Source organism: Entelurus aequoreus, linkage group LG11, assembly GCF_033978785.1.
Source record: "Entelurus aequoreus isolate RoL-2023_Sb linkage group LG11, RoL_Eaeq_v1.1, whole genome shotgun sequence".
In the NCBI taxonomy this organism is placed as follows: domain Eukaryota; kingdom Metazoa; phylum Chordata; class Actinopteri; order Syngnathiformes; family Syngnathidae; genus Entelurus; species Entelurus aequoreus.
Window position 1 is genome coordinate 38,211,154 of NC_084741.1, and position 12,665 is coordinate 38,223,818.

The window sequence follows — 12,665 nt, forward strand, 5'->3', positions numbered from 1 at the left end:
CGCAGACGAGACGCGGGGCCGCCATCTTGGAGTGGTGATCCGCTCCACTCAGTGCAATTCATTTGGCAGGAGCAATGAACTGTCAGCGCATTTAATTCATTTTACCTCACTGAATACCACTGATTTTCACGCGCTTTTTCGTCATACGTGTAGCTATGATAACGGACACATGTTTTATTATTCATAGTTTGCTTAACAGTAATATAATATTCTTATATGCTATAAGTGACCAGACGTCCGAGATCAAAACTGGGAATATAAACCCAGAGAAGGGGGAAAAAAACGGTCAGCTATTTTTAAGTTGAAGAAACAATATGATTACGTTATATATACATGCGTATATCCTACATAAACAATGTATGAATACATTAGATATCTATATATCTTATAGACTGTATCTCTGTTGCTGCAGCAGCAGAGAGTTTATTCTGTCTTGACACTTTGTATTGATACTTTGTATTACATTCTTCCCTAAATGATCATGTTTACAGTGATTGTTATATATGTATTTTTTATGTATGTCGCTTTGGATAAAAGCGTCTGCCAAATACTTAAACATATATAAACACCTGAAAGTCTTTATATCAGCTAAAACCACCAATCTGTTTCACTGGATTCAGAATAAAACCAAATGCTGTCTTACCCAACAATGTTAGTATTTGAATATTGTTACTTGAAGACTTATTCCTGGTTACAATTATACTGTTAAGAAAGTATTGTCTTATATTTTGCCTAAAATGAGAATGCATCATAATCAGTGGCGGCTGGTGAATTTTGTTTTAGGTGGGGCTGAAAGTTTGTAAACCAAACCCCTGTAGGGGCGTCATCCTCCCCCAGAAGATTTATTTGTGATTTTCACATACAAATATTGAAGATCTTTGCTCCTTTTCAACTCTGTGGTAATGTTATTTTCATAAAATACAACCAATAGTACATTAATGTTAAATCTTACTTGTGAAAAGTAATCCCCCGATTCCTATTTTCAACAGTCCACTCATTTGAGCAGGAAAACGCTGAACACCAACCCGGCATCTTTGTTTTCTACCTGTCAACTGTCAGTTTAGGCTGCTCGCTGGCTCCTCATCACCACTTCAAGATGCAATTTGCTCGCGTCACAGCAACCAATACTGCGTGTACTTACAAGATGTCTGTGGTTATAACATCATTTCAAACACAGGAATATGTTGCGTCCACTGCAGTTTGCCACCTTATTCATACTTTTTGTCAAGTGATTTTTTTAAGCAGGGTTGCATGAGGTACCTACATATAATGTTACGTTAGTCAATGTATCACACACAGTAACATAACGTTAGACGGCGGTCAGCAGCACAGCATATTTTAGCCACCTACAAAAAGACAAACATAGTCAAATAAAGGTCAGTTAAAATGTATACTATATTAAGAATATGTGTACATATTGCATAGGGCCCTGACATCTAAAAAGTACAACTCTGTTCATTGTTATGTTCATGTATTTGTTATGTTTTTCATGTGTACGCACACATAAACACACATACAGTATGAGATGAGATCAATGAGATAAGGTAAGAACAGAATAGAAACTGCTGTGGAACTAGTTACAATGCAATATGCCATGGAAATACAATGTTAACACTTTTGTACAAATAAGTACAGTTGCACTTGTTTTTGCAAATGTGTTTATTCTGTAAAGGAATGAGTTTAAATGTTTAAAATTGTTTAAACTATTAAAATGACTGGTTAATAGTGCTATTATGAATTGCAATGTCAGTACTATTTTTTTCCCTGCTATTTCAAATGCACTTGTTTTAATAAATAAATACAGCGGTTTAAAAGCATACACAATCTGTGTAAAAATATTAGTCTGTGGTTAAAAGGACTTGAAAGGACTCGAAACTCAAAATGCAGGACTTGTGACTTGACTTGAGACTTTCCAGTCTTGACTTTGGACTTGACTCGGGACTTGCCTGTCTTGACTCGGGACTTGACTCGAGACTTGAGGGCAAAGACTTGAGACTTACTTGGGACTTGCAAAGCAATGACTTGGTCCCACCTCTGGTGTATATATATATATATATATATATATATATATATATATATATATATATATATATATATATATATATATATATATATATATATATATATATATATATATATATATATATATATATATATATATATATATATATATATATCTACCTACATACATACATACATACACACACAATGTATATACAAATATATTTATATTTGTATATACTGTATACATGTACACACTATATATACACTAGATATATACCTATGTATATAGGTATTAAAAATATGTGTAATGTAATTAAATAAGCATCTAAATCAGGGGTCACCAACCTTTTTGAAACCAAGGGCTACTTCTTGGGTACTGATTAATGCAAAGGGCTACCAGTTAGATACACACTTGAATAAATTGCCAGAAGTAGCCAATTTGCTCAATTTACCTTTAACTCTGTTATTATTAATAATTAATGATATGTATCTTTGTGGAAACACTGATCATCTTAATGATTTCTCACAATAAATATATATAGAAACAGATAAATATCAATATGCAACACTTTATTTTTATATTTTCTCTAAGTGCACATTTTTCAAATTGAACATTTTCAAATGATCACTTCTAAGACAGTCTTGTGAAATCACAATATCCCATTTTAACTAGCTAGCCACTAACATTTTTTAACAAATCATGAATTACTTTGCACCATGTTTCAAATAATAACTCATGTAAAATACAAAAGTAAACTCTCAGATTTTTAAATCATGTCACACTTTGAACTGGACACCAAATCTGTTATCTGTTTCTTTGTCAGTTAGTGGGAAGCCTGGCATTGCATGCTGTTAACTAGTGTGTTGTATTATGGTGTGTAACTTGACACTGCAACTCTGAGTGAGTCTTGCAGATGTGCATCAGTGAGGCGTGTTCTGTGTTTGTTCTTGATGAAGTTCATGTCAGAAAAGGCTGATTCACAAAGATAAGATTTTTCCTCATTGTTTGCGGAACCTTCTTAATCTTTTGGACATATTTTCACAGCAATCTGGCCTTAAGCTTAATTATGATAAATGTAAAATGTTAAGGATCGGAAATCTAAAGGTACGTCCTTTCGAATGAAATGCAAAGTGCCTGTTTTGTGGACAGATGGACCAGTTAACATACTTGGTGTTGTTGTCCCAGAAAATCTGGAAGATCTAGGCTCAGTAAATTATGATAATCGACTAAGAAAGCTGGACAAAATTATGCAATTATGGAAAGGGAAATCCCTAACCTTGTATGGTAAAATGTCTATTGCCAACTCGTTAATTATTCCTCAATTTATTTATTTGTTTTTGTCATTACTAGCTCCATCACAAAACTTTTTTAAGATTTATGAGCGGAGGGTCTTTTCGATTTTGTCTTGAATGGCAAACCAGAAAAGATTAAAAGAAAGGTTTTGTACAAAGAGTATGAATATGGGGGCCTGAAACTTCTCAACCTTGAAGCTATGTGTCTGTCTTTAAAAGCATCAATTGTTCCAAAGATGTATTTAAACATTGAGTGGTACACAAATGTCCTGTTGGACAAAAAACATGTACTGTATCAAAAGAAATTGTATCCTTTTTTACAAGTGATCCCCTCCCAGAGAGTCTGCTGGGAAACATGGCGGGGTTCATAAAGGAAACAATCTACTCATAGTGGTGTTTTCAATTTTATGTGCCAGAAAAAAGAGACGATATTTTGCAGCAGTTAATATGGATGAACTCTAATATTGTAATAGATGGAAAGCCTTTCTTTTGGAAAAATATGTTTGAAAGAGGAATCATTTTTGTCAATGATATTATCAATGAGAATGGTAAAATTATGAAGTATGATGAATTTAGAGCTATGTATGGTGATGCTTGCTCAAGCTTTTCATTTTATCAACTAACTGGAGTAATTGGGAAAAGATGGAAACAAATAATTAATTATGGAACTACTAAATTATTAGTTTGTAAACCTCTAATAAGAAATTCTAGTTGGCAAAAAGGAACTAAAATAAATAGAAAAATATATAATTTTTATTTAATAAAGAAATCTTTGAAGGCTGCCTCATACAACACAAATGGAAAATGGGAGGACTTTTTTGACTGCCCGTTGCCATGGGATGCCATATTCAAACTAATCTATAAAACCACTATCGATGTGCAAAATCGTTATTTTCAAATTAAAATTATTTATAACTTCTTACCCACAGGGAAAATGTTAAAATTATGGAATATGACAGAGTCAGATGATTGCCGATTTTGTTGTCAGGAGCCTGAATCCACCCTACATTTGTTTTGGTATTGTCATATTGTGTCTTTGTTTTGGGTGGAAGTTGAAAAAATGTGTTTAAGGATTGGTTTGTTTATGAAGCTTAATGTGGTTTCTGTTATTTTAGGAGAGTTCATTGACAATCATGATTTAGTCAATTTAATTATAGTACTCTGTAAAATGTTTATTTTTAAGGCCAAAAACAGATATTCACATAGTATTACTTTCTTTAAAACATTTATTCAGTATTATCTAACTTTAGAAAGTTACATGGTTGAAAACGATAATGATGCCAAAACACATTAAAAAAAAGATGAGAAGTCCTCAAAGGCTTATTTTGAAAGTATAATTATGTTTATAGATTATATGATATCTGTTGTTGTGTTCCCTAATTTGAGTGACCTGGACATAATCTGGACTGTACATAAATGCTTATTTTGAAAATGTAATTTTGTTTATAAATTATATGCAATCTGTTGTGTTCCCTAATTTTTTTCTGTGTACATGAATGAAGGTGTGTGTTGCTGAGTCCGACTTGGACATTATCTGGACTGGGCCTGGTTTAAAAAACCCTTTAAACAAATCTAATTTCATTGACAACCTGGTCTGTTGAAGATAAGGCCCTTTTTTAAAAAATAAAATAAAATAAGATAAATAAATAAAAAACATTTTCTTGGATAAAAAAGAAAGTAAAACAATATAAAAATAATTACATAAAAAATAGTAATTAATGAAAATGTTAGTGGACCAGCAGCCTATACAATCATGTGTGCTTCAGGGACTGTGTCCCTTGCAGATGTGTTGTCTATGTTGTGGGCACCAGAATATTGGTAGCATAAAGAAATAACCCCTTTTGTGGGTGTGGATGAGTGTGCATGGGGGAGGTTGTTTGGGTTGATGCACTGATTGAAAGTGTATCTTGTGTTTTTTCTATGTAGATTTAATTTAAAAAAAAATAAAAAAATAAAAAAAATATATATATATTTTTTTAATTTTTTATTTTATTTTTTATTTTTTTTTAGAACAGGCCCGCGGGCGACTCATCTGGTCCTTACGGGCGACCTGGTGCCCGCGGGCACCGCGTTGGTGACCCCTGATCTAAATAAATTTGATATCTAAATCACGACACAACATCAGTTGTTTTTTATTATTATTTATTACAACTATGTGTGCTGTCCCAGAGTGATCTGTGTACATTTTTACACAGATGCTTTTACACGTAATCTGCAATTGCAATGATTTAGGTCTGTATATTAATTTCATACCAAATTGAAAAGGGAAGTTTTCCAAACATGTAAAAATACAGTACAAACTGTACTAATCGCCAGTTCGCTGATATATACTGTAGATGTGCATGCACACACATACACACACACACACACACACACACACACACACACACACACACACACACACACACACACACACACACACACACACACACACACACACACACAAAGACAGACATACACAAATACACACGTAAAAAAGCTTTTTTTGCTACACAGCAGAGACTGTGACTGAGACTGTGATGTAACAACCTTCTTCTTTTTTTTTTTTAACCAAAGTAACACTTGATTGATTGACAGCAGCTGGAAATGAGATACCGTAGAAGTCCACTCTTTAAGGTAATCAATAACAGTTTGCATTGATTAAAGTAAGCTATAACAGACTGAACAACACATGACTTTAACTACTTCAACTTTAACAACCCCCATCACATCAGACTCTGACGACTATGCAATATGAAGTATAAACGATGAACCATTGAATATTAAGAGTATGTGAAAGTTCGACTCCAACGTGTTTACTTCCCTGATGACCTCCTTAAAGTTTTGTAATCAATCAAAAATATCAAGCTGCTAAAATGCGCCAACCATGAGGAAGTGTGGAGAGAGTGTTTTGCATATCACCCATCATGCACTGTAATGTGTGTAATTTTAAATTATACTTAGGGCATTAAAGCACTATACTTGTAAATGGTAAATGGATTATACTTGTATAGCGCTTTTCTACCTTTAAGGTATTCAAAGGGCTTTGACACTATTTCCACATTCACCTGCTGATGATGCAACATCAGGAGCTACTGTGGGTTTAGTATCTTGCTCAAGGATATTTCAACATGGTCACAGGGGGACAGAGGATCAAACCTGCGCAACCATTGATTTGGGGGCCAACCACACTATCACTCTGAGCCATGCTGTTTGTAGTGTTAGCAATGCTATATAATGACAATATGTAACTGAAAAGTCAAAGAAGTAGCTGAGCAGTTATGTATTTTTGGCAGAATACTTCAAAGTGCATCGATCTTAATACATTGATACCTCGGTGTTCAACAGTAATCAATTTCAAAAGGTCAAATGAAAACCAGATTGTACAAAAACTGAAGCAATATTTTCCATAAGAAATAACGTAAATCCAGTAAATCTGCTCCAGACACCCAAAAATGTTAACACAACACATTTTACAGTGAACAAGTATAATGTTACATACAGAAAACAATGTGAAATACATATACATTATGAATAAATTAAATAAATTGACATTTAGCATCACATTGACCTTTATAGAAGACTCTTGGCAAAGACCGTCTTTTATCAAATTGATGGCAGTCGCAACTTTCTTTGGCCCCATTGTGGCCCATTTTTAAGTCAAACTCAATTGGCCGGAATGATATGCGGGGCAAATAAACTAGTTTGTTACGAACAATGTTTGGTCATAATATAACCGAGGCAGTACAGGATGTGTACGTGTAAAAAAATATGGGACCAACAGGGATGAAACATGGATTTTCCAAAACTGGTTTGTGTTCAGGAGGCATAGTTTAAAATAATAATAATAATAATAATAAATTGTATTTATAAGGCGCCTTTCTGGGCACTCAAGGACACCGTACAAAATCACAACAATAAAATCAAAAAGGGGGTAGATGCATGTTTTTGGGTAATATGAATGAGAGATACATTTTTCAATAATTTACTTTTTGTATAAAAGAAAAAATTAGCAGAATGAAATAAATAACTTTACTTTCAGCAACACGACCTTTAAGTAGCGCACTAGGCTCCTCTTGTTTGAATGTTTTGTTTGTCTTACTTGTTTATGATTGCCGTGTGGAGGCCAACTCGCTATTATCTCGCATCTAACCACAAATTAGTCAGCTGCTGCATGCTGTCAATCATTGTCACATTGGCACCCCCAGAAAACCAATCAATCAGCTTATGGCGGCCTCAACGGACAAACTTCAGCCTGAGTGGCCTTCTTTCCCCTGGCACTAGTGTTGTCAATTTTCAATAGCGTAACGTTATTTTTTGATATCGAAAATTGCAGGGGACAAAAACTGCCTTTTGAAAAAAATGCAGTGGACCACGAGTACTGATATTTTACAGACCATGTCAAAATCCTGTGAAAACATTGTAGTGTACATACTCCTAAGCTACCAAAAGTGAAATACCTGTGACAGAAGGTGAAGCTCTCCATGCTGTCTGTCACCAAGTGGACATGAAGCTGAGGGTCTAACTCTTTTAACAGGGCCGCCTCCAACTCTAAAAGACACTGCTCTTGTTTAGCCCACTTCACGGCATGGAAATACAAAATACAGTCAAACCTACCTATTTTTCTGTACAGACCATCTTCTCTGAAATCCTTTGCAAATTTCTCCATGTAAGAGGAAAAACTCCAGAAGCTGTCCACCTCCGAATCAAGAACCTCAAGGAATCGGCTGCACAAGTCGTTCATTCCCTGGGCGTAACTCACCTCTGCATTACACGGCAACAAACAGATGCCAACTCAAGTTAGCCGGTGCTAATGGAACCGAGGTAAATAGATCGTACTTATCGTTAACCTGGATGAAAAGCAGCATAAGTGATGAGGATGTCTCTCAACACCAACAGATTCCCTGAACCTTCATCTCTGGAAACACACAAATTATTCTCTAAGGAAAAGGTAAAAAAAACAAAACATTGTAATAAGATACTACTGTACAGGTATGTACGTAAACTAATAACAACTTTAAAAAAGAAGGAACTGAACATGTTGAATTGTATCAAATGCTAAAGCTGGATGAACTTGGTTTGACATTCCAGCATGTATGCACAGAGAACATTTTCAGATTTTAATAAGATGCATTTTCTTGAAAAAAGAAGTTATTGTGCGAATACTAATATAACACAGGAAAGTGCACACATCAATCAAACCCTTATTAATATAAACATAATCTCATTGCCTGCAGTTTAAAATATGTAAATGTTTCTGATCTACAATAACTATTAAAAGAAAAATGAGAAAAGGTCCGTACTGGTAGTATCCTAGATCTCTGGTAGTTCTTGGAACGTCTTTATCAATGATTCGAATGGCTTCCTGCACCTCTTCCTTGTCGAATGTAACACGCTCAAACAATATCTGAAAACAAACAAGACAATTAGAATGCAGCAGTACCTCAACTTAAGGGAAGTGCACTTTTTTGGGAATGTTGCCTATTGTTTACAATCATTATGAGAGACAAGAACACACATGTTTTTTTTAAATTTTTTTGATTTAGGATTTTAAAGATGGTTAAAAAACGCTTTTCAAAATGCGGCTAATGGGAGTCACTGTTGTAGCCTTCAAAGCCCTCAAACAACTTCGAAACCCTCCATCAACATTTTGCATACACACAGCAAGTCTATATATAATGTAGTAACAGATGCGATCATAACAATATGTACAATATTTACCTAACCTCATTTTAATCATTGCCAGAACTGATTTCCTCAGTGCATTTATTTCCGTTTCCATAGAATCAGAATCAGAATAGTTTTTATTGCCATTGTTTGAGAACGGGTTCACAAACTATGAATTTTTCTTGGTGCAATCGTGCAACATAAAACACATATAACACAGATTTGGTAATAAAAAGAGCTGTAACTGAGCTATCAGATCTTGTTATTGTTCATGTGCCTGATGGCCGAGGGGAAACAACTGTTCAGGCGGCGGGAGGTGTGGGTCTGGATGGACCGTAGTCTCCTGCCTGAGGGGAGAGGGGAGAATAGTTTGTGTCCAGGGTGAGAAGAGTCAGCTGTGATCTGACCCACACGCCTCCTGGTCCTGGAGGAGAACAGGTCCTGGAGGGATGGGAGCTTGCAGCCAATCACCTTCTCAGCAGCACGTACGATGCGCTGCAGTCGATGCTTATCCTGGACTGTGGCGCCGGGGAGCCACACGGTGATGGAGGAGGTGAGGATGGACTCGATGATGGCTGAGTAAAACTGTGCCAGCATCTCGGTCGGCACCTTAAGTTTTAGCAGCGCACTTCTGACTTCCAGCAACAAATGTGTGTTCCTACTTCCAAAAACAAACGCGAGTGTGTTGTAATTATGGCAGACTTGGTAACAGACAACAAAGATGAATGTTTTTGGGACAAGTGAGGATTCACAACCTTATCTTTTTGAAGCTGAACATACGAAAGAAGGCTGAAATGTTGGAGCAGACGGAAGCCGAGAGAGTGATGTGAAAAGGGACCACTCTATTAATAGGGCCCTTGGAGCCATGCTATTTTGACATAAATGGAGTGCTTACCCAAAATAAACTGGAAAACACGTAACCAGCCAGCTGGACCAAACAGACAACTGTCCATCGAGTCACACTTAAAATTGATCATGATACACACAGCACGTCATGCGTGTATCATAACAGACCGCATACGCTGTCTGGCAAGTTGTGTACAAACAAAACATGAAATGTGGGTTAATACTTTACAGATACTTTAATATAATTGTTCATGTTTTTCAGTCAATACAGATTGGTGTCTTATCACAATGTGCTGTGCATTACAAACTCAAACGCGATTCAGGTGATGATGTAGAAACTAGCTTATCTACTTTTATAGTTAGCTTTTATGGCCAATACCAACGCATGTTACTACGATGAAAAAAAAAAAGTTCTGTCAGGTTCAAACACTGATGACATCTATTAAACAAGACAAGAAGCAAGCAATTCAACAGAGACAGAATTTAATTTGGCTCAATTGAGGAGAAACGCGTAGACCTGTACCCTTGTACAGTGTCTCACCACGCTCTGACGAAAGATTGTACGCCTCCTCTTTTATTTGGATTTTCCCTGATTACATGGCAACAGCTGTTTCTAAAGGAAGGGGGTCGTAAACAGCCGCTGCCTTTGGTCACAAAACAGTTCAAAGAAAAGGTGCCTGGAGTGGAGTCAGGCCCTGCTTCCTCTATGCTTTGTAGATCTCGGGTCAAGACAAAATCTTCCTATGGATTACAATAGAAGAAAGAAACCGACACTTTCATGTCACTTCCCATCCTACACAGTGGAGTTTAACAAGTCTTTTGATTGGTAAGATCAAAGACAGCTTTTGTCTGCTCGCTGGGAACTCATTGAAACACTAATTTTTGTGATAACTTAGATACAGTTATTCTGACAAGTTCCTCAGTGTTGTCTCTCCCAATAACAATGTGGCTACAGTTAGGTTATTATACAGGTTACGAAACGTAAATTAAGAATTGTTGGTGGTTTTTGAATGCATTTTTAAAATGATGTAGAGGTAGACTTGATTGCTCCCATTAGCTGCATTGCCAGCCACTGACAACAAGCTAATTTTTACATGTTAGACTGCCAAAAAGACAAAAAACTTTGTCTTCTTGTCTCTCATAAAAAAGTGCAGTTCCCCTCTAAGAGTGTTTTGAGATAAGAGCTAATTGGTATGCTTTAAGTTACAAGCAAACATTTTAGTTACAAGCAAATGTCACTGTGAACACCTGGTCTTACGCGCTAGCATTCGATTATAGCTAGAGAGCAACACAACTTTGTTTTCCAACTTTGGAAAGGAAGGAAGTAAGTATGCAGGACAGTGCTGAGATGATAATATTTGTTGAATTAAAAAAATGAATCATTAAAAAAAACATGACAGAGCGTGTCGCTAACTTAGCGAAGCAATGAGAGCGTATCACTGCGCCAAACTGAAGCAGAATGAGTCTAACGCCGGCCAATAATGTCAAAATAATATCTAAACGGTGGACAATTATCCATGAAAATATGGAGAAGCTGCTGATGGGGTTTTTGACGGAGAAGCAGCTGAAATGAGATACCGTAGAAGTCCACTCTTTAAGGTAAATGCTGCACATTATTATTATCATCATGAATATATTGTAGTTGTTTGTAGTACATTCTATATTGTATTGTTTTTAATACAAAACGTATTCTCTAAAAAGTTAGTTTTTCTTTTTTTAAATAATGTTACATGTTAAAATTGTGTTGTTTTGATGGCCGACGTTGATTTGGGATACAAGTGTTTTGAGTTAACAGCGTCGTCACACAACCAATTAAGCTCATAAATTGAGGTACTACTGTATTTTGTATTTAATAGCTCATGCACAACATAAAATCTTGTTTAAACCGTTATTTAACGTAAGAAAAAAATCAGGCAGTGATACGATTGCCTGTCATATCACAGCTAAACTATGCATATGTAAAGGACATTTTTGTGTCTACTTATCTCATCATTATAACACAACAACTTAAGACATGATAAACAACACAAATCATCAGAGGACAAACAGGGGACCATTTTTCATTGTAGTGAAAAACACATGTGTTTTAATAAATTATAAATAAACTAATAAAATTGATTGGTCGTATGTATAACTGCTTTCTAGTTAATTGATGTTAGAATTAGACAGTAGGGCTATGAAATTTTTGGGCACCACACGATTTGATTCGATTTGATTCTTTGGGGTAACGATTCAATTTAGAATCAATTCTCGATTCAAAAATGATTCTTGATTCAAAATCTATACTTTTTAATAACATTGGGTGTCAGTTCTATGAATAACATTATTCTATAAAATAGATAAACAGCTGTGATACATTTCTATATTACTTAAAATAAAAATGGTTTTGTTTAATAAAAGTCTTCCCAAACATTTAATAAAGTCAATTAAAAAAAGGCAATAACCGAAGTATCACACACCTCTCTTTACTAAAATAAATTTATACAGCAGATGTTCGCATCTACATCAACAATATGATTCATCTGAGTGGCTGGACAGTACAGATTAAAAAAAAAAAGAAAATTATTTTTGATTTTTTTTAATCGGTTAAGAATCGTTACAAATAAGAATTGCAATTCATTTGAAAATGTATTTTTTGACACCCCTATTAGACAGTTAATCTTAACTCGAGGTGGACAATACTGAAATCCACCTAAATATCGACCATATCAGCTCTGGATTGATACTGGCGTGATGAGGTCGATATTTTTCAGTCCTTCTGTTTTGCACTATTGACTTTACTCTGCTCAAACAATTGTATGTAGTCAAAGGGAATTAGGGAATAACTGTATTTGTGTTACATTGTCTTATGTAGTTGTACGTACAGTATATATTTT

At 35.3% G+C, this 12,665-nt stretch overlaps 1 protein-coding gene and 1 long non-coding RNA gene across 3 annotated transcripts in view; one reads left to right on the top strand and one right to left on the bottom strand.

Annotated features, from left to right (window-relative positions):
• The window catches only part of LOC133660657 (uncharacterized), an 8,638-nt gene extending 391 nt beyond the window's left edge, over positions 1–8,247 (top strand). The window contains exons 2-3 of the long non-coding RNA XR_009827860.1: positions 7,951–8,100; positions 8,176–8,247. This is a non-coding gene — a long non-coding RNA (uncharacterized LOC133660657). The remainder of the gene's footprint in view (positions 1–7,950; positions 8,101–8,175) is intronic.
• The window catches only part of si:dkey-238d18.4 (TBC1 domain family member 15), a 67,733-nt gene that overhangs the window by 23,145 nt on the left and 31,923 nt on the right, over positions 1–12,665 (bottom strand). For both annotated transcript variants that reach the window (XM_062064230.1, XM_062064229.1), the window contains exons 4-7: positions 8,580–8,683; positions 8,127–8,194; positions 7,894–8,040; positions 7,737–7,827 (exon numbers count right to left, since the gene is read on the bottom strand). In XM_062064230.1, the coding sequence (XP_061920214.1) occupies positions 7,737–7,827; positions 7,894–8,040; positions 8,127–8,194; positions 8,580–8,683 (410 nt within the window). The remainder of the gene's footprint in view (positions 1–7,736; positions 7,828–7,893; positions 8,041–8,126; positions 8,195–8,579; positions 8,684–12,665) is intronic.